At 44.3% G+C, this 21978-nt stretch overlaps 2 protein-coding genes across 2 annotated transcripts in view; both read right to left on the reverse strand.

Moving 5' to 3' along the window:
* Positions 1 to 372: 372 nt before the first annotated feature.
* On the reverse strand, positions 373 to 9528 carry LOC139051018 (uncharacterized). The gene is made up of 11 exons (XM_070528003.1): positions 9356 to 9528; positions 7386 to 7404; positions 7011 to 7160; positions 6723 to 6767; positions 6536 to 6562; positions 6332 to 6374; positions 2303 to 2333; positions 2082 to 2152; positions 1898 to 1931; positions 1632 to 1662; positions 373 to 440 (listed from the first exon to the last, which is right to left on the reverse strand). The coding sequence occupies exons 1-8, from the start codon at positions 9511 to 9513 to the stop codon at positions 2137 to 2139; spliced, it is 489 nt and encodes a 162-aa protein (XP_070384104.1). The 5' UTR covers positions 9514 to 9528; the 3' UTR covers positions 373 to 440; positions 1632 to 1662; positions 1898 to 1931; positions 2082 to 2136.
* A 6563-nt stretch (positions 9529 to 16091) lies between these two features.
* The window catches only part of LOC139051003 (importin-4-like), a 113796-nt gene continuing 107909 nt past the window's right edge, over positions 16092 to 21978 (reverse strand). The window contains exons 27-28 of the mRNA XM_070527983.1: positions 21581 to 21650; positions 16092 to 16298 (exon numbers count right to left, since the gene is read on the reverse strand). Of these exons, the coding sequence (XP_070384084.1) occupies positions 16168 to 16298; positions 21581 to 21650 (201 nt within the window). The 3' untranslated portion in view covers positions 16092 to 16167. The remainder of the gene's footprint in view (positions 16299 to 21580; positions 21651 to 21978) is intronic.

Below are 21978 nucleotides of genomic sequence, written 5' to 3' on the forward strand. Positions count from 1 at the left end.
GCTAAAAACCCGCTCGTTCCATAGAAAACGCGCTAGCTTCGGCCGGGGCCGCTAGTTGGTACCTGCCCTGAAAAGCAGGATAACTGCAGAATCGGGCGCTAATCATCCCTCCTTGCTGCGTATATTCAATTCGACAATTCGCACTTTTCACGGGACACGATACGAATAACGGCAAAGTAGAAGTCACTGCCCGCAGCTGGCCGCTCCGGAGGGGTGGGTTTTATGACCGTTATAGACAGAAGGCAAGCAATAGCTTACAGTGCCGACACAGCGCTAAAAACGTAGCTTTAACAAAAACATGGCCAGGCTCGTCTATCGCATTGAGCGACTGCCTATGGTTTGCAGCCAGTAGGAGCAGTGAAAACAAGGACAGTCTGAATGAAAACTTTATTTCACCAAAAGCCGTTTTGTGAAGATGCAGTGGCTTACATCCGCTGTACCTGTAGGAACAATGATCAAAACCATTTTTTTGCACTTTCCACAAAAATCGGGTGCACAGCCACCGAGTGCACAAATTATAGTTGCACCATAAGCAAGAACCTTGAAATTTCAGTTTATCAGTCGTGCTTACGACTACTAGCTGGCTCACGAGAAGTGGCTTGCATGGATGTATGAGGCTCAACCGTTTGAATCGGGCGGCGGCGGAGCGCGCCACCTAGTCTTGAATGGTACTATATGCATGCATACCCATGTATTTACTTTTGCGTTGGTATCTTTGGTTGGTACCTTCACTGTCCTTAAAACTCAGTTTTAAAACACTCAGTTTAAAACTTAAAAGCACTTTAAGCAAACTTAAAAAAGCTCTTGCAGGCGGCAAACTAATATAGTGTGAAAATTTTGAGCTAGAAGTAATTGGCATTTATACTGATACAGATGGCCATACCATAAAAACATGGCCAGGCCCATCCACTAGAACACTTGGGTGTAAAAGTTAACTGGGGCAATACGCAACTTATCAGCATGAAAGTCGAATTTAGAATAGGTACCCCAAAGAGCTTTGCGGGTGTTGGGGCAAGCACGAGTGAAGTTTTAGAATAGGGCCTTGCGTTAGCGTATAGCGTCTTGCAATGACAGCGCAACTACGGCGTCAAAGGAAAGCTATCAGAAATAATGAAATAAAATATACCATTTTGATAGGAATAGTAGTTTTGGCTTGCGTGTATTCGCGTTTCATTAGAGGTTATTCAGTAAGCAGCAAACAACTAGCTACGCTTAGTTTTGAGCAAACCAACTTTACGTGTCTACATCAGCCAAGCTTAGCCATGTAGGCCTACAAGCCAAAAACTCCACAATCGAATTCGGAATCGGCGGCGTCTAACAAATCATTTTCATAACACACGCTAGTTGAGAGACAACAATAACCGCAGTCACTTCTCCTATCTTGCGAACTTCACGCGTTACCACGAATCGAACGCAGTTTGGTGCTAAGTTAAAGCCGTCGCTTCGATGGGTGCCGCCATGTTTGCTACGCAAGCTTTTGGGGCCGCTATTTAGGCTACCGCTAAATCGGTATAATAGCGTTCCCAACGCAAAACCCAAACTCAGTTTGGGTCTCGCGCATGCGCAGTGGCTTCGACGCTATTTCTTTGGGGCCCCCTATTCTAAAACCATTAAAACAAAGATCCACTCACCCACTAGAGCGGACGAGGCACTGCCGAAAGGCTAGAAGAATGAAAACTTAATAAGCACCAGCAGTACAGTTGCTTATCAATTAAAACAAACTGCGAAAATGTCAGAAACATCAATCCGCACAATAAGTAGGACTGGGGCGATATGAAATTCATCACAAGAAATTTACTGCCTAAGGTACTGTACAAAACCTATAATAAAGCACCAGCAGTACACAATTGTGTTGTCTCATTCCGCATTTCATCAGATCAACAGAAAAGATACCAACCTTCTCACCAATTGCACAAGCATTTCGAGGTAACCTGGAACAAATGCATTTGTTCAGCATTAGCAGTAGACTTTCTGAACCTATGAGAAAACTGATGAATCAGAGAGGGAAATTATTTCACCATGCAGAAGTATGAAACACTTGATCATCACAACAAGCAAAATAACCGAGCTGATACACAAACCATTTAGATGGGGCAGATGTTTCATCCAACAGCTGTCATGCCCACCCATCTTGTTTTACTTCCTCCTTGTCCTGAAAAACGAAGTGAAATTACTGAAACTGCACAAAAAATATCTTGCCAAGTCAGCAAAAAATCAGTAAATTTCAATGGAATCAACGTTTTCATACGAACAAAACAGTCATCACAAGCAATTAACGACGGCAACTGTTTGCAATACTCACTTCTTGCATGCAGGAGTGCTGGTTGTTGCCCCTGGAAGTGCAGAGCAAAGGTCAGAACAAAGCCCACCAAATACTATTTCATGAATGGAAACTGCAGTCAGTTAAATTGTGCGTCCGCAAATGATTTCAGACATATGCTTGTCACTGAATCATCACAGTAGTGCAACACAGACTGTCAACGGCAATTCATTACTTTGTACTACCGTATTAGTTTACAGAAAGGCAACTTGCACAGTGCAGTTGCTTTTACCCGATATTGTGCTGTACGACGAATTGAAATTACCACATGGCACTAACACGCAACAGGGCAGGGGTCAGGCTGACACCACCTAGCAATATATAATGGAGTTTTGTCCTGCTTCAAATGAGTACCGGTTTTCGAATTACCGGGAATAAACGAATACGGCAACAAAATTGCTGTCATATTTTCATGGAGGCGCTTTATAAAATTGAGACGTGCTAGCTTGCTATAGGTTTTCACACTATCAACACTTGTACACTGTCGTCCTTTATGAAAGGGAACACGCGAGCGCGTGGCCTGCGCTCTGCGGCGGCTGCCCACAGCGCCATCAGCCGACAGCTAAAGAAAGCATGTCCGCTTTTAGCGTCATCTATTGGCAAACAAAATAACGAGTCATGGCCGGTGGGCAAGCGCTGCTAGATGATGCTCCCTCACCGCTCGCGCAACGGGCGATGCCTGCAGCGCGTCGTCTGCTGGTAACAAATCGAGCGTGGTGCACGAGCACGATCGAAACGTAGAAGCTCTGTCTCTCGCCTTACGCCTGTTGCGCTTCGCCTAAACTAGAGCTATATAGGTGAGGGCGATGCACTCAGCGGAAGGTTTGGTAGTTCTTTAACTATAACTGAATGATACTCTGTATCATTCAGTGATACACTATCATGCGAGCTCTATGGATTCGTCGTAGAACTCGCATTTGCTTAAGCCACAACTGAACACATTTCCAAGAACACAGTATACAGCATTATAGTTCTCCAGCGAATAAAGGTGTGAATTTTCATGTAAATATGCTTAGCTTGCGCTGTATTGTCCCTGCGTCGGGAATGAAAGTAGAAATACCAGTTTAGACTCGCTCGAGGATAAATTTCAAACCAACCTTGCATGGCACTAACCCCCGAATTCGAGCGTTTCCGTGCGCGTGAATCCGTGCGAGCAGTTAAAGAAGACGACGGTAGCGATTCCCCTCGGCTAAATGGTCATTGTGTGTGCGATAACCGGCAGCAGTCCTTCAAAACCCCTGCATGGTTTTCAGCCGAGTGGCAGCGCTATGATCAATTCGGTCGGTGGACCAAGTTCGAGTCTATGACCATTTAAGAATGCCGGGGTAAAGAAAGCAGTGATAATGTACTAGTTCATACGTGTAAATATGGGCTCCAAAATACTACGAGAGGGAAAGGTAGGATGCTGAACGCCTTGCGTACAGGCTCGATAAAAAGTGATAAGGGCATGTGTAGTTTAATTCCTTATTTTTGTGGGCCACGAGGCAGGTCATTGCATCAACTACAAGGAGGCCACTAAAAGCAGCAAACAGGATTGTTCAGGCCTTCAAGACGGAACGCCGTGTGAAGGACGCTCAGCACAGGCGCTGACCTCGGGCAACAACTGAATACGAAGACCGTGTGATTGTGGCTGCAGTAGCACTGAAGCCGCAGACAACAGTCCCTGAAGTACTGAAGGAACTTGGCATTAGGGCGTGCGAGACGACTGCGACGCGCCGCCTCGACGAAGCTGGTCTCAAAAAGAGGATTGCTTGCAGGAATCCACTGCTTCGAGGCACCAACAAAGCCAAACGCCTGCAGTTTGGGAAGGACCACGCAGATTGGATTACCTCCGACTGGGAAAGTGTTGTATTCACCGACGAAGGTTAATTCACAACCCGGTGGGACCAGAGACAGAGTGTGGCGCCCAGAAAACCGCCGGTAGGTGACGTTTTATCCTTAACGGTAATTATATCACTGTAAGAAATGCTGAAAAAACTCTACCGGGCGGTTACCTTTCTTTATGCATTGTGTGATATTGTAGCCTATCAAGTTCTCTCTGGCGTAGACGCCAGAGTGAACTTGATATTCAAGGCACGGTGTTAGATTACGTTCACCAGCATTAAAGTGTAGTTGTGTTCTCTAATATTACTAATATTATTACCCTCATCAGTATTAGTTCGCATTGAAAGACACTTTAGCACATGCTGAAAGTATAGGCACGGAAGAGGAGGCAGTAGGCTGGCAACTGCCACAAACAGAGGCACGCCACCAGCCCAATTGCTGCTTCGATATGAGAGAATAGAAAATAGCAAAATAACTTGAAAGAAATAGGAAAGTGAATAAAAACCTAAAACAGTACGAAACGTATACATGAGCAGCCGGCGATAAATGCGCGCGCCATGTAGCACAGCGGAATACCGCGTGTTTGGCGTAAAGGAAGGGTATTCGAGATAAGTTGAGTGACTGTTGGTTTGGTGTCAATGCATGATCTAATGATACTTTTCTTCAGTTACAGACCAGAATATCTCCAGCGAGTGGCTGCAAGTGGGCGTTCAGCAGTGTGCGTGTGGGGCCTCGTGACCAAAAAAGGGCTTGGTCCACTAGTCCGCATAGAGGACAGATTCACGTTTGCCGCCTACTGCTCAATCCTGGACGACGTGATGGTGCCCTGCTTGCTGAATGGGCCCTTCCCGGAAGGTGCTTACATCTTCCAGCAAGACAAGTCGCCCATACACACATCCGGAAGGGTGACAAGCTTTTTCGAGGATCGTGGAATCGACTCTCTAAGGTGGCCGCCCCAGTCTCCAGACCTTAACATTATTGAGAACGTGCGGGGCCTTTTGAAAACTGCGCTGGCGGCTCGGTCTGCACGGACTATCGGCCAACGAGCTTTGGGGTGTCACAAAGGAGTGGAAGCGGCTGAGAAGCAACAGATCACTAACGGCCGCCTTGTATAACTAGCTACCCTGAAGAATGGCAGCTGTCGTCGCAGCAAATAGGGACGGCACGAGGTACGGAGAAGTGCGTCCACACAACATATTTCAGACTTTTGTTTTGTTTTGGTGCTCAATACAAAAGAAAAATATACGCATATCTTTTATGTCAATAAATGTATTGATATCTGTTTTTGCATTTTGTGCTCGCGTCTTTTACATTACAGATACAAGATTCATTAAAATATTTACAAACATTTCTAACATTTTTTTTTGCTTCAAGTTTCTTACGTAGCAATATACCTTCGCTGTCATCACGGTCAGGGTGCTTCGATTGTGCATGGCGTTATAGCATCAAGTGCAGATATACTAAACGACAGAAAACTTTCTCTGCCGACAGGCAAGTACTTTCCGGGTAAGTGGGAATCTGCCTCGAAGGAAAATTTCCGCGACGTTCAGTGATACACTTTCGAAAAAGCAAACCACAACCAAACCTTCCGCTGAGTGCATCGCCCTCACCTATATAGCTCTAGTTTAGGCGAAGCGCAACAGGCGTAAGGCGAGAGACAGAGCTTCTACGTTTCGATCGTGCTCGTGCACCACGCTCGGTTTGTTACCAACAGACGACGCGCTGCAGGCATCGCCCGTTGCGCGAGCGGTGAGGGAGCATAATCTAGCAACGCTTGTCCACCGGCCATGACTGGTTATTTTGTTTGCCAATAGATGACGCCAAAAGCGGACGTGCTTTCTTTAGCTGTCGGCTGATGGCGCTGTGGGCAGCCGCCGCAGAGCGCAGGCCACGCGCTCGCGTGTTCCCTTTCATAAAGGACGACAGTGTACATGCCTTACACGCAATAGTGGGGATCGCTCATCGAACACAATGGTAGCTAACGCGCAGGTGTGTTAAGTTCGTATGTCGCTTCATGTGACGGGCACTTTAGTGGGAACGAATCGTACGAATGGAAAGTAAGCACTCAGATTGGAGAACCTTCCGCAAGTAACACGGTGACAAAACTCAAGCTTGTTTTAGAAAGTGTCACAAAAATAGTTAAAAATTGCACTTGACAGTCAGATGATATTGGTGTAATACACCCACCTCTACACATCGGAGCGTTCAGCTTACGCCGGCAGGGACAGTGCTGCACCATACAAGATCGTGGTTAGAAGTAACCAAGACAAACAGCATAAGCACAGATACAAGCAAATGTGCAGTCAGAACCATTCATATCGTCATCGTACTCAGTGTGAGCTAGGTTTATCATCAAATGCGCAAATGCTTGCAGCATGCGCCGATACTTACTATTCGATGACTGCCTCTGTCCAGTGCCTGCAAGAAAATGATGAAACTATTAGGAACTCCTTACATTAATAAAAAAACACTACAGAGAACGTGGCATCAGTCATTTATATTCCTCACTTTTCAGTAGGTCAGGGATAACAAGCATCACGTCCGATTAGCAACGACTAATGACAGACAGCATACGTACACACGTGGCGTCTTGACACCGGCACGCTGAACAGCCACAGGTACCCTGAAAAGTTTAAAAACAAGATCAGTGCTAGCTCATAACGTAGTGCGTACAGAAAACATTTAAAAATGCATGGTTTACAGATTCAGTAATAACATTCCTTCAAAACAGTTAGGAACAGGTCTGTGTAAGATCATCACTAAGCGAGTAAAATTTTCTTAAACGCAGGAGTAAAACAAAAAAAGAAAATCCGAATTGTGGGTGATTAAGTGGGCATAACATAATAAGCAGCGATATAATTCTTACCGCTTCATACTTGAAACGATGAAAACGGATTGACTCGAAGACGCCGAAGGAACTACTCGGCAACGGCAAACCATGCCAAGGTGCGAACAGTGTGCAGTCACGGTGAAGTGGCTTGATGGGTTCGATGCGAATGAAAGAGTTTTGAGCGCGCTGCGAAGGAGCCCCAAGCAGAGAGGCATGTCGGGATAGATACACGTCACACTGCCCCCTAGCCGCACTGGATAAACTTCAAATAGTGAGAAACTCTCTCTCTATACACACACACACACACATATATATATATATATATATATATATATATATATATATATATATATATATATATATATATATATATATATATATATTGCTACACGGACAGTTATTGTTTTTTACCATTTCGGTCGTTGGGATTACGCGGCGTGCACGCCGATGGCCGCGCCACTGGTGGCGGCCTTGCGCAGAATGCATGGGAGAGGAGCGAGCCGCGCGCCGTAGCACGCCGTAGTTTTTTGCGTCGCTGATAGTGCTTCCCCGTCTTATTTGTGTTTTCAGAGCAAAATAGGCAACACCCTTCGCATGTGTGGGATGGCCAAAGCTTCCGAAGAATGTCGAAGAAGAATTGTTGCAGGGTGGGGGGCTCAAATACGGGCGAAAACGTGCCGGCGATACGGTTCTAATTATTCCCCGCAAAGCCTCATCAGCAGGAGCAACGGTGGCAATGGATCGTCGCTTCGGCGCGAAATTTCTTGTTCTCATCCTTTCCTTTGTCGCTTCGGTGTTTTTTCTTTTTTATTATTATTTTTTACTCGATTGTAGTTAGACGCGTAAGCGACGAAGTTCGTCTGCAGTGCAACATGCGGTTTAAAGGCATTTCGCTAAAGTTCGGAATGCCGTTTGCCACTTATATTGTTTTCCGCTTCTTTACCGCGTTGAGCTAGCTAGGCAGCACGACTGCATGAGCGCATTGTCTTTTATGTTAAAGCTACAGAAGTTTCCAAGAACTGAAATTGTTAGTTTTATGTGGCCCGGTAAATCCTCGCACCAGCTGTCGCGCACTTCATGTTTTTACATCTATTTTATGCGTGGCTTCGCACATGTTTAACTGTTGCTAGTTGCTTCATGCATAACTCTTGATTGCTTTGAGCTGCGAGGTTTTCACCCTGCCCCGTTTGTAAAGGGTATAAATCACGCTGTGTCTTATCGGAATGACACCAAGCAAGTGCTTCTTTAACAGGTTTATTCATTTCGCCCGAGGGCATCTTAGATATTGTGGTTTTGGGGGAAATGTGTTTAGAAAATAGGTAGCTCAGGGCGAGAATTGCTAATAGTTGCTGCATATGGTATTTTTGTTCCATTTTTCGCTGATCCATTTTTCGCTGAATAGTTCGCGTCACGTTTGGTAAGTCATCACACCATGCTGTCTGAGCAGACTTAACACGCCGAGTGATTTGTTTCACAACGTAGTCGCTTCTTGCAAGTGAATTTTGTACTCAACTGAATTATTTCTTATTATGCTTACGTCGCATAGGACTACACCCGGCCTTGCCGCCAGCGCTGGAGTTAATTTGACTGGCGCTGCTCTGCCTTTAAATATATCATGTGGCACCTCTCTCTAGTAACATTTAAAAAAAGTACTGCGAAGTTAGTCAGACTATAGCTTTGTACGTTTCCAAGCAGCTCCCTTAGGGAATTTAAAATTGCAAAAACTGCAGCGCGAACGGCAGTTCATCGGCGGTAGAGCGCTAACACGCGCTTTTATTAACCCGTGCGTTTGGTGGCTTCGTTGACTATAGTGTACGCGTTTCTATCAATAAATTCGCAATTATTCTTCTTCAGGCTACTTTCACTACACTTATTCGGCGGCGTCACATGTATTCATCGGCAGAAAAATCACAACGGCATATGCAGACATCGCACCATGCGGATTTGTAATCTGCACTAACGACGGGTGCTTATTACTGAGGTACAGAAGCAGCATTACGGCAAGGGTAGAATTTAAAAAAAAACACGGTCGAGACATCGCATTAGTCAACTAAATTTGTCGGCTAGTTTACATGAGCTCCACTTCATGTAAATGGTCTTCATGTAGTTTGTCTGCGGGACGCACCTGGCGCGTGTGCGGACCATGTTGCCCCAAACACCGGTAACATCTTGTTCATACCCGCCCCCACAGAGGTCTGCGTCTTCCCTACAGCTGTCACCGCAGAAGAAGCAGTCTGGCGCCCGAACGAAGGACAAATCGCAGCCGCGAACTTCAGTCACCCTTGTTGCAAAGCGTTGTCGTCTGCTACTGCTCCCACGCGTATTGTTGGAAGCGCCCGCTAGGTGGCTATCAGTGGCGCCTCTATAGGCGGTGCACGCGGCCTATATGCAGAAAAGGTTTCTTTGTATTTGAGTAGAAGCTTGCTTTCCATCTATGGGTCGGTTCGTGGTACGTTCGCTTCGCCCGCACCATCTGAACCAGTTCACGAGGTGCTGCACTGCGCCCTGCTGTTACACCGGTGCAGTGCAATGGCGCCATGGCGCTAGCTGACCCACGCTGTTCGTTTGAAAAGGTGCAGGGCTGGTTCATGATTTTGCTGCACCCACTCCACTGTGGGTGCCGACTTGGTGCAAGCGTACAGGTGTGAAGCAGACGACGCAGCATACGGGCACGAGCGCCGTTAAAACCCCGCTTACGCACGTATGATGTGTCTACGCAAGTGTGGTGTGTATTTACGCCCCAGTAGCCGATCATACCTGCAGTTCAGGACCTCTCAAACATACGCATTCCGTGCTCGTTAGTCGGACATAACGCCTGTACCGCGTTTGCACCTTGGCATTCGTTTCGAGTGTCGCACCGCCGTAATCGAGCTGCCGCCGTGACCTCGTGAACCTCGTGAACTCTCGTGAACCGCCGTGACCTGATTCAACGGATTCCGGCCTTCGGCCGCCAGCACCTGGCGTCTTAATCCCTAGTTAACGCTAGCCTGGGAAAATGGGCACTCTATTATTTCGCTCTCACCACGCAGGCCTACTTTCGTCCGTGTACCACTTTTTATAAATATTCGTATTCTGCAGAGGGCATACTGAAAGTGAAGCGCAAAAGAAAAAAAGAATGATTTTTCTTTTTTACAGCAAAGCTGGCGTGTAGAAAAAAAATCCCGAATATAGTGAAATGCCGGGCCTACCCGCGGCCGAGGTAAAGCAGGCGTTAAGCACTCCCCAAACGTGGGCCGAACCGCGGCAGAAGTGCAGTTCACCATTAAGGGGCCCACATTCACAGCTTCGCTGGTAATCCTTTTTCCCAGAGTGAAAGGGCACTGAACTTTTTTTTTTTACTTCACAATATATATGGCGCGTAAACTCGTGTTTTTTGGGAGCATTATCATACTTTTCATGTCGCCACATGGAAGTATTTACAATTGCGCTTCGTCTCTTTTTTTCATTCTCACAAATTTTGCTCATGGATGTTGCCACCTATGAAGTCACACGATCTGTGGGCCTATCTGAAGTATGGTAATCTTGAAACTACCTTTAGGCACACACACAAAAAAAAAAAGCTGAGAAATTTAGAACGCTAGCATTATATGGAATCACCCCAATCAAAAGCAAAGCACATCAAGTCAGTGACTAAAATGTTTGGTAATCATTGGTCAATTATCTTTTCCTGAAATGAATCCATGGCTTATCTCAAAACTTCAATTACTGCAGATGTATGTGCTTACACAGTGAAAACTCCAGACAAAGCAATCGACCCTTGCCTGATAGCCTTTACAGTTAGATAACGAGAGGTTGTCGCTATATAGTCCTCGCTGGTCACACTTAGAGGATGATCAAGGTAATACATGTTCTCTGGCAAAGTGGCAGAGATGCACTTCTAAAAGCATATATGCTTCTACAAGTGCTATAGTTGACCCACATCCTTTCCCAAAAGTTCTGATTTGAATATCCAAGTTTTTTTTTTTTTTAACTCTGCCAATTAAGTGATGGCTGTTTTAGCAAGGTTGGTTTCGCAATGAAAAAATGGGCTTATAGTGAAAATGCTACGAAACGTTTTTGGGGTGCGAAGGAGAAAGAGAATGATTTCACAATGTTCAGCACACGTCCACTGGCACTGATGATGCTATGATGCCAGGAGCCGCTGCTCTCCTGCTGTGCTTGGGTTCAAGGTAACATTGAAAGGAATGTTGAGAAGAAGGCCATTGGTGGATTTTTCCAGTAAATTATTTTAGGGAGGTGGTAGGATGCATTATTTCAACCCTGCTTCTATTGCCGAATCTTTTTATTCTGACTTCCCAGTCTCTTCATCTAGTGTCATGATATAAAAAGAGAAGAGGAAGTGGTTATCACAGTTGCTCTTCAGCCTCTCAGAGACTACATAGCGACACTCACTGAGATAGCGTTACTTGTTGCAAGACCAGTCTGTCTGTTTAAACTGTACCTGTACAAGTAAACCTAGTATCAACATGCTTGACCTGGTCCTGGTGGTTTTGGCTTACACTGGCTTCACAAATCAACAGGCTGATAGCAAGTTGTGCTCACCATTAAAGCTGCTGGCGAGCACAGCAGTGATTTATGGTGTCAATACAGGTTAGGGTAAGAGAGAGAGTTAGAGAAAATTTTATTCAAAGTCCTTGCTCGGCTCAAGGGAGGCGGGGTACCGGGAGACTAGCCCCACCGGAGCCTCCCTTCCCCAGGCGGTGGCCAGACCTTGAGTCTTGGCGGCAGTGGCGGCCTACTTCATGTTTAGAAACTGGCCACAGAGTAATTGCATGTAAATACATGAAAGCATGGGATGTAATAGGTATTGTGATCGATTATTTCCTGTTGTGTTTCAATATATGCTGATGGTACAAGTACCGTTGGCATATATTGGTTAGTGTTTGCAATGTAATTGTGAAGATTGCCAATCATTATTTGCTCTTTCCTGTTCTGAAAAACTGAGGCCTTAGTGCTTTTGGCAGCCCTTTGAGATGTGGATTGAGTTTTTCAGTCATGGAGAACACTACAGCAATAGCAATGGCTGTTTACTTTGCTCATCTAAGTGACATAATTCACTGCTAGTGACCAGCCACTGCAGAAAAATATAAACAGGCTACTAAAAATTAGTCAAAGTAAAATTTTGTTAATTTGTCTTCTCCATGCCATGCTTTTTCAGCACTTAAGCATCTGGGCAACCATTTCGCTCAAAATGCACTCTAAGCTGTTCAATTTTAAATGCAGTTTTTGGATACATGCTTGGTGTACCAGCAATTGGTTTCACTTTCAAATGTTTTCAAACTTAATTTATGTTCATTTTGACAAAAGAAAAAAGAAACCAATGATAAAATGATTCACACACACTATAGTTATCCTGCAGTTGAAGGGTCAGAGACATCATACTAACAGAAATGGGTCAGGCTAAGAACTCTTTCCGATCTAATCAACAGCAGCACTTCTTCCAATTTTCAAATATCTTTCATTTCATTTCCCACTTCATTCCGCTTTCATTTCATTTCCCACTTGTGGAAATCTGTGCACCATCAAAATTTAGCATTAAGATGAACAAGGCAAGTTGTCATGCGACCAAACTCTTTCCTCTCAATAGGACATTGACCAATCAAATCGATACTCAGTTTGCTGCCAAACACCTACTTCAGTTCTACTCAGCAAGCAACATCCTCCACTGTAAGCTGAAAGACCAGACCAAGTTTTAACGGCATCTGTTGCTTTCCAATGCTTTAAGGATGATGATGATGTATGAATTTTTATGGCACAAAGTTTAGGGCATGGGGGCATGGCCAAAGAGCACTACTGTAGTGCTGCTTTGAGTTAATCGTAAAAAAATGGCGTCTAATACATGTTGTGCTTTTCAACATGACAGCAGCAAATCGCGCACATCGACTGCTTTAATGCAGGATTTTTGTCAGGATGTCCGACACAATCTACCAAGAATTTTTTTCTCGCTTAAAACTGCACCAGTACTACTGGAGCACCTTAACTCCATCTGGAAGCACCTTAACTTCCTCTAAGCGTCTATATAGACTGCCTTGCTTTCAGACATAAAGCTGTGCATGTTCCCCACCCTCACATGATTGCGTCACAGGACTGAAAAACGCAGAATTAGAAAAGCTGGAAGATGCATTACGAGACAAGGAATTCAAAACATCTTTAGCACCATTACCTGATGCATGTGTTTGCAATCAATCAGTTACTTCTCTGCATGGCACAGGCAACACAGTCTAACATCAGTGTCCAGCAAAAGCTGTGACAATCTTTTGAGCACCAAGTTTTAAACCTTCCACATATTTATATGCTTAAGAATTTTGTCAATTGCAGCATGTATGAGGGGAAGTCAAGAAGTGAAGGGACTTTTGCAATTTCTTGTACTAGGGTTTGGCAACACTGCTAGTATCCAGCGCTTAATTAGTGTCGTCTGCAACACTTCTATTCCCACATTAGTCGTTAGAGTGTAGCAGACCGTTAAACATGGCAGCTCCATTGTCGATATGCACCAAGGAGGAAATGAGGGCAGTGATTCGCTTTTGTTTGTGGAAGGTGCTAAACCTGTGGAAATTATTCGTTGAATGCAAGCGCAGTGTGGTGACAGTTGTTTATCGCGAAGCAAGATCTACGAATGGATAGAGCATTTCAAACAGGGAAGAACTTTATGTGACTAGGAAAGATCGGGCAGGCCATCAACGTCAACGACTGAGGACAATTTGAAAGTTGTTGAGGGTATGGTGATGGAAAACAAATGAAGCACAGTAGATGAAATCGCCAATACTTTACACATCAATCATGGTTCTGCATATTCCATCATACATGACAGGCTAAATTATTGAAAAGTGTGTGCAAGGTGGGACCCGAAAGAATTTTCAGCGCAGCATAAGCCACAAAGGTTGAACATCTCTCGTAGACATTTGACCCGTTATCGTCGCGAGGGAGATGGATTTTTACAGCAAATTGTTATTGTAGATGAAGCTTGGGTATATCATCACGAAACGGAAAGTAAGGCGCGAGCATGGTTTGGAAACACTAATCATCACCAGAATGTATTAAATTTAAACGTCAGCCATCAGCTGGTAAGATTATGCTAACACTATTCTGGGACATGGAAGGTGTGCTAGCCGTTCATTTCACCCCAAGAGGCGAAACTGTGAACAGTGAGAGTTATGATGTATTGTGTGAACTAAACTGAAACCTGCAATTAGATCTAAACATTGTGTAAAACTGCAAAAAGGTGTCATCCTGCAGCAAGATAACGCTTGGCCACATTCTGCCAAATGGACGGCCGAAACAATAAAGGAGTTGGGTTTCGAATTGCTGGAACACCCGCCATACAGTCCAGACCTGGTTCCCAGCGATTTTCATATGTTTAAACCATTGAAGGACGCGCTCAGGGGAAGATTTGCAACCAATGCATAAGTCATTGATGCGGTGCAAAGTTGGTTACAGGGGCAACGAAAAAACGTTTTTTCCGACAGAATAAAAAAAAACTTGTGAAACGTTTGGCTAAGTGTGTTGAAGTGCAGGGAGGTTATGTAGAAAAATAATGTATGTTTCAGTTTTCTATCATTGTAATAAATGTTCCTTGTCTCAAAAGTTTGTTTACTTTACGACTTCCCCTTGTATTTAGGTAAAAACGGATATGCTTTTGTTTATTGCAGTACTCATGCCAAGCTTAACTACTAACGCCCAAATATTTCTGGATGACTTAATATATTACATTGCTTTATTTTACAAGATTAACAATTGCAAGTGGTCAACGAGTCTTCATTCCACTTTCGCGAACAGACGCTGTGGCTGGGCTGCGATTGATGTCCCGTGATTGTACTTTGCCCCTGTGGGACTCGACAGTTTACACCATGTGTCGTTTGCGTTTGTTCTCTGGACATATGGATGCACCTCCCGCCTGGGTTACCACGACGTGAACAGACGATGCTGTACCATCAGTGGCTAGGCGTTGCCTTTACGAACTCTTTTGCTTTCCTTATTGGAATGGCCAACAGCCCCACGTGCGACACGTGCAACAGCGAAGAGACGCTCACAGACATTATCTGTGTCTGCCTGCGATATAGTGCCCAGACACAAGTGATGTGCAGAGCACTAGACCAGTTGGACAATCGTCCACTATCAGAACTGCAAGCTTTAGGTCAGTGCTCTGAAAGAACATTCGCGTTGAAGGCCTTAGTCGCGTTATTAAGTTTCCTGCGGTCTACGAGGCTTAACGATAGACTTTAAGAACGCCGCCCACTACCGCTCTATAGTGTACGCGCTTTATTAGTGCTCGTCTTGCTTTCTCTCCATCTCCCCCTTCCACTTTCTTTCTCTTTTTATTCCCCTTACCCCTTCCCCCCGTGCAGGGTAGCCAACCGGAACTACCTCTGGTTAACCTGCCTGCCTTCATCCGTATTCTCTCTCTAACAATTGCAACAATTTGATATATCACAGTATGTACTAAAATCTCTCGAAATAAAAAAATACTAACTAGTACCACTAAAAATCAGTTCTTTCAATGACAAGGGTTAAGGCACGATACTGCAGGCACTGCACCCTTCAGCTTACACAAATTTTCAATTCTAGTACTGAAAATGTTTTGCTTAAACATAAAATTATATGTATATGTTATATGTATGTATATATATTGTTTTGCATTTTGCTGGTGACCATTTTTCACCTTAGCACCAGTGATTACAATACGATGTACAGCGACACATGAATAAATAGCGGACACACTTTACCTATAAGATCAGAGTTACGACCGATGACCACGCTCACTGCTATCATTGTGGTTTCAGTGTTGCTTGTCATCCTGGGCACAAATTCGCTCAATAAAGAATTAAATGCCTAGCTCACACTTGGGGTAGTGTTTATTTAATTCGGCACTACAATGTGACCTATCATTTTATCATCTACATAGCTAACAAAGGAAATATTAGCATGAACGCTTGTTCTAAACCTCTAAATAATGAACTTGTGACTTTTGTAATTCAAAGACAGCGACACTCCTTTCCTACTTGCCTTTGTATGTGTAACTCCAATTTCAAGGTTGTTACAGACCTTGAAAATTTTCCACTTCTTATTTATCATACCACCAATTTTAAGTACCAGACAGGCACCAGAAAGGCACAAAACAACACAAGAAAATTAGGAATTTATTGATTTACTTGAAATGCTCTATTAATATATCTATGACTTCGGGATCTTTAAATTAGGAATCTTTTAATACAGCATTAAATGTTTCTTGCTCTTCAGGCGTGCATGCCTGCAGGATGGCCTGAATTTCTTGTGGGATGCCCAGACTCACAGACTTGAGCAAATGAAGCAAGTTGATCTTTGTTTCTGCAATGAAGAAAAATAAAATTATCAAGTATTTGCACAATTCAGAAAAATTAGGCGGCGATTTGGTGGTAAATGCGAGAGAAATGCGTTATTGTTACATCATACTTCTGAGGACCTGGGGATCCATGATTTAAACCGTGTTCATCACACTGCAAAGCGTTGTTCAGGAGCTCACTCGGCACACATCCTGCCTTGAAGGTGGTCCGGAGCGGACCACCGCCAGTTGCACTATATATTTATACAAATACACATGCACACACACACACACTATTCTAAGCTCTCCCATCCCCTCTCTACCTCTACCATGTGACTGGCTTCCCACATTTCACGCACATACTTTTTTACACTTTGACGCTCCTAATGATAATGTATGATGAACTAAATAAAATAAATTGTAGTTTTGCTTGAAGCGCAAAGTACTGACCACAACAGTAAAGTATAGCACTGCGCTTAAACTTCTCAGATAATGTTCTAACAATACGTAAGGGTGATACAGTGGTGTGATGCAGTACGTGGAAACTGCTGCTGAACAGCAAAAACAGTGCCCGCACTGGCAACTACCAGGCATCTCACAATGCTGGCATGATGAACAGCCCCACCAGCGGCAATGTTGGCATTGCACCTCGATGGCACACGGGATGAGACAGTCGTAAAACTGCTGGTGTTTGTCAGTGCCCAATGAAAGGATTAGATGGTTTTATATTGAAGTGTACTCTCCATTCCACTCAGCATATGCACAATGATGTGATATACACACAGCTGCTCAGCAGAAATGCTAGTGTGTGTGCGCCATGCCAGCCGCGGAAAGCACAACACTGCCCTTCCCTGCTGCAGGGCCGACTAAGTGGAGTGCGACAGTGCACACACTTGGCTTTATCGTTTTTGAAGCCAAATGCACTGCGCATTGCTTCAATTCCCTTCCATTCTTGTTTTACAGCAGTCCACAGTTGAACAGCTGTAGCAGTGTGGAGATCCCGGGCCACAAGCTGCTTCTTGATCAGCCCCCACACATTTTCGATGTGGTTCAGATCTGCACCTATTGGTGGTCACTCCATCTGTGTATTTCTGATAGAACTTCGTGTTTCACAGATGCTCTACCTCCATGTTCCACGAGCTGCTGGTGTTATTGCCGTTATTGGCAACTTTCCCAAGTATTAGTTGAATGTTATGTTCAGATTGTTAATTTCTCACGGCAATAAAGAGCCTGTGAGTGCCAAATATTTTTAAAAGTTATTTGAAGGGGGTGTTCCAAGCGAGGATCCACAGTGCATGGTATTTTACGCCTCAATGTATTCATCTCTACCTAATAATTCGTGAGTTGAGTGGAAGCTGCGCGTGCCTTCCAAGAGCATGCCGATACAGGCACGGCATCGACGCATAACTGGTGTAACCGTCAAGGTGTGCCGATAATGGAGGAGGAGGGAAGCAGTTCGCCCTAGAGAGTTTGGGCACCTCGCGATGCGCACGCCCTTTCGCCGCGACCGTCAGTAGCAGAGCAACTGAACGGTGCACTAGAAATTTATCAAGCGTGATAAGCACCTGCACGAGAGTGAGGGTGAAGTTTGTCGTCATTTGGCAGTCCTGAAGCGCGTGTAGCGGCCCCGCAGCTGCTCCTGCGCCCAGAGCCGTGGTCTATCCACTTTTGCTCATGACTGTACATGAACAGTACTCAAGTGAGAGGTTGTGCAAAGTGTCAATTACGTCATTAAAAAAAAAGAAGAAGGGGTAAAGGAGCGCTCATCTGTCCTTACAGTATGGAGCATTTGAAGGAGGGGAAAAAGGCAAGAGAAATGTCTCGCAAAACATAATTTATTCTCTTTAACTGAAAAGGTGCAGAATGCATTGCATGACAGAAGCACCCCAGCCAGCAACTCTGTATTCTAGAATGTTTTACCAGTTGACATTTCACATTAAAGGGCCCCTGAAACGGTTCGGACAAATTTTGTAGACGCGTAGGGTACAGCTTAAGTAGAACATTCGCACCACAATTTAAGTGAAGCGTTATGTATTAATGGAGCTACAAGCGATTAGAAGTTACCCTCCTCCCCAGCCACGCTTTTCCTCCTCAACTCGTTCGCCGAGCGAGCGGGGCTAAGCTCCGTCTTCACTGGTCCTGCGTCACGATGCGACGTCACATCGTCCACTTCTGGTTGTTTTGAAGCCCGCCCCCGCCCGTGCGAAACCTCTCCGCTAGCCGCTTGGCTGTCGACCCCAAGCGAGAGCTATCGAAGCAGCGTGCGTTGCGAGCATTCTGTCGTAGCGCCGAACATGTCTGGTATTCCGTTAACCACAGGCAAGCTGGTCATTTCGGCAAATGACTGGAGGCATAAACTCAAGCTGATGAAGGAACTTTGGCGGAGACGTACGTGAGCGGCCTGATTGGTCTGCACGGTCTAGACACTTGTTGGCGCAGCGCTTAACCAGCCAAACAAAGCGCTAATATTACTCCAACCAAGTGTAAAACATTTTAAACATTTATAAAAACAACGTGTTGATGATTACACTCCTGCGAAAAATACGCACCGGCAGCCAAGAAGAATACGCTTCGTTACTGCTACTGTGTATGGTTGAGTTCTATGCCACCAGGTGGCTGCACCGTGCAGACCATTCACATTTGCCCTTGTGCTCATCTCGGCTCATCCCGTTACGGCACAGTCAAGCGGCCAGACCCTGTCCCCTTGCGCTTATGTTTGCCCTAATATGGGACTCGCGAAACGCTATTGCGTTAGTAATCTTCCGGTGTAAAGTGACGGCCACAAACGCGCATATCCTGGCGCTGATCGTATAGCGGCAGTCCGATGCGCAGCAGCCAGTTCGCTCGTACGCTGCCTTGCAGAGGGACATGATGTCGCAGCTTGACATATTGCCAGTCGCTACGTTTGCAGTCCACAAGGCAACAAAGTCGAATCATAGTGCTCGCGAAAAGACTGAGACCAACTCTGACTGCGGAGCTCTCGTCTAAATGGAGCACGTTGTAACACAAGCAGACGACACTTGCTGTGTGCCGGAAGTACTTAAGTGTACTGAAAAATTGTTCTTGTGCATTCTCTTTATGCTACTTTCTTTTTATAAAAACAAATTAACTAACATTCAAACTATTACGAAGATCATTTGTTTACCATAAAGTTGGAAAAATTATTGATCACGCGCCCTGGTCAGCCAATCGGATAGCTCGCCCCACTGACGTCATATGGGTTATTTCGGTCATATGGGTAGGGGCGGCTTAAAATTCCGAGTAGTGCGCTGCGATCGGCAGCGATGTGCATTTTTAAAACCTTATAACAAATTACACGCTTTACGCAGAGCACTTAGATGTGTCAATTAATGATCAGAAGGACCTACTCTAACGACTCAGTACGTTTGTAGAAAATCGTCAAAAGCGTTTCAGGGTCCCTTTAACTTTTGAGAGAGGACAGCAGTGCTGCACATCAGCTGAATCATTCACTCTACTGAAATTATGCTTATTTATGACTTGTGAGCTATTACTTTGCTATGAGGCACTTTTGGTGTTTAGTTGAATTTGCTGCACTCCAAAAACACTTTATGCCCTTTTCAGCACAATTTTTTAATGTTTGCGCTGAGCACAAACTTTTGTGGGTTACATGCACACTGTACTAATGAAGTTTGACCTTTAGACTTGGCACACAAGCAGCAGCAAATTTACACATCCCAAAGTGACAAAAATTGCTCTGTGACTTGTTAACTTTGCTGTTGCTGATTTTGGTTGCTTTAACTTGGTCTGAATAAGATTGCTTGATGCAAGTACCCTTCTAGAGTACCTGCATCATCAGAATTCCAAGGATATGGTCAGATATCGATGAGTGAAACCATATTGCAAAAATAATTAATTTTTTTCGTAAAAACTGACATAAAATTCCCAAAACTGTAGCTACAGTATATATATATATATATATATATATATATATATATATATATATATATATATATATATATATATATATATATATATATATATATATATATATATATATATATATACACACACACACACACACACATACATATATACACATACACATACATATATACACACACACACACACACACACACACACACACATATATATATATATATATATATATATATATATTTTAAACAGAATTAAATGGTACTGCAAAAGGATAAAATATGTCTACTATAAGCAACTGCAGTCAAGCCCAGTTATAACGAACAGTGTGATTCAATGCTACTTGTTCAATATATGGAGTACAATATAACTAAGCCTGCCTATAACAAACTTCAGCAGCAAATTCGTTATGCGCGATGATGTGAACAGTGAAGCAAAAACGTCCTAACGAAAAAAACCCATGCCACTCACTGCCAATGATTACTCCAAAAGTAATTTATTGCACAGAAAAGTACACATATTTGCAGTAGGCAGTGATTTTTGCCTGAATGCATCGTTTAGCTCCATCAATGAGGATCGCACTTTCGACATGCGACATCATTTCAGTGAACTTCCAGTCTGCTTCTCTGTATCCCCGAGCAGTATCGTGGCAGCACATCAGCCAAGAGAAAGGGCTTCATGTAATATCAGGAGGGGGTGATAGTCTTCTGGCGGCAGCTCCTCGGCAGCACCATACGCCAGCATATTGGCAACGATTTCCGAGTACAGCGGGCTCGCCATCGCAGCCAGGGTATGTTCTCGACAGCCGTCAAAAAATCCTTGAAGGCAACATTTTTCTGGCACAGCCTCTGGAACATCGGCGAGCTCTTTGCATAGCACGGCAAAGTTATTGTTGTCTTGCACTGCACTCACAACTTCTGCCCCCTCTTGACACAGTCCAGCATGGTGGAAGGTGTTGCGGATTGTGTCTCAAGTCACGTCTTGTAGGAGACTACCCGGAGCCGGCGGAGTAGTGCATTTGCGGCTGTTTGGTGACAGATCGTGCGCGCTCAAAGTTCAATATATCCAATGTCTGGTTCGTTATAAAAAATACATTTTACATGCATAATGACAGGAGAACTTAAAGTGTTCAATAGACAGCATATTTTGCTGTATCTGAGTTCATTAGTTGGGTTTGACTGTTAAGGTGCTACGATGCTTATGCAACAATTACCATCACATATAGGACACAGTAATGTATAGCCTAATAATCAACAGATGTCGCTGCCAGCTATGGCACTGCATGTAAATGTGTGCGATTACAAATGCTTTGTAATGTGAACATGAATTATGTTGCTCTAAATTGCAGGCACAAAATGCCTCATGTTGAAAACTGAGAACAGTGTCATTTAAAATATTAAAAAATGGACTAACCTTCAGTGACTTGGTCAGTGCGGATGACTTGGAGGATGATACGAACAATGGAAGGAAGATTTTTGATGAACTGCAACAAACAGAGCCAAATAAAAAAATTTGAGAACAAACTTCAAGAAATTTGGTCAACTCCCTTCGGTTATACTATACTAGCAACACATGCAAAAATATTAAAGGGACAAATAGGAACAAAAGTTCATGTACCGCAGCAACACTTGCCAAAATGCACTACTATGCCATATGACATCACTGCCTGCTTGAGTGAACTGCGTGGCAAATGTGCATCCTATGATGGGATGTCCAACGGCCACCCTCTTGAATCAAAGGCCGAGTGGCTGGCAGACTATGCTCGCTATCAAAGCACGTGTTGCAGTTCAAGCGCCTTATTTCAGCTGATG

The sequence above is a fragment of the Dermacentor albipictus genome, chromosome 1, assembly GCF_038994185.2.
Source record: "Dermacentor albipictus isolate Rhodes 1998 colony chromosome 1, USDA_Dalb.pri_finalv2, whole genome shotgun sequence".
NCBI lineage: Eukaryota > Metazoa > Arthropoda > Arachnida > Ixodida > Ixodidae > Dermacentor > Dermacentor albipictus.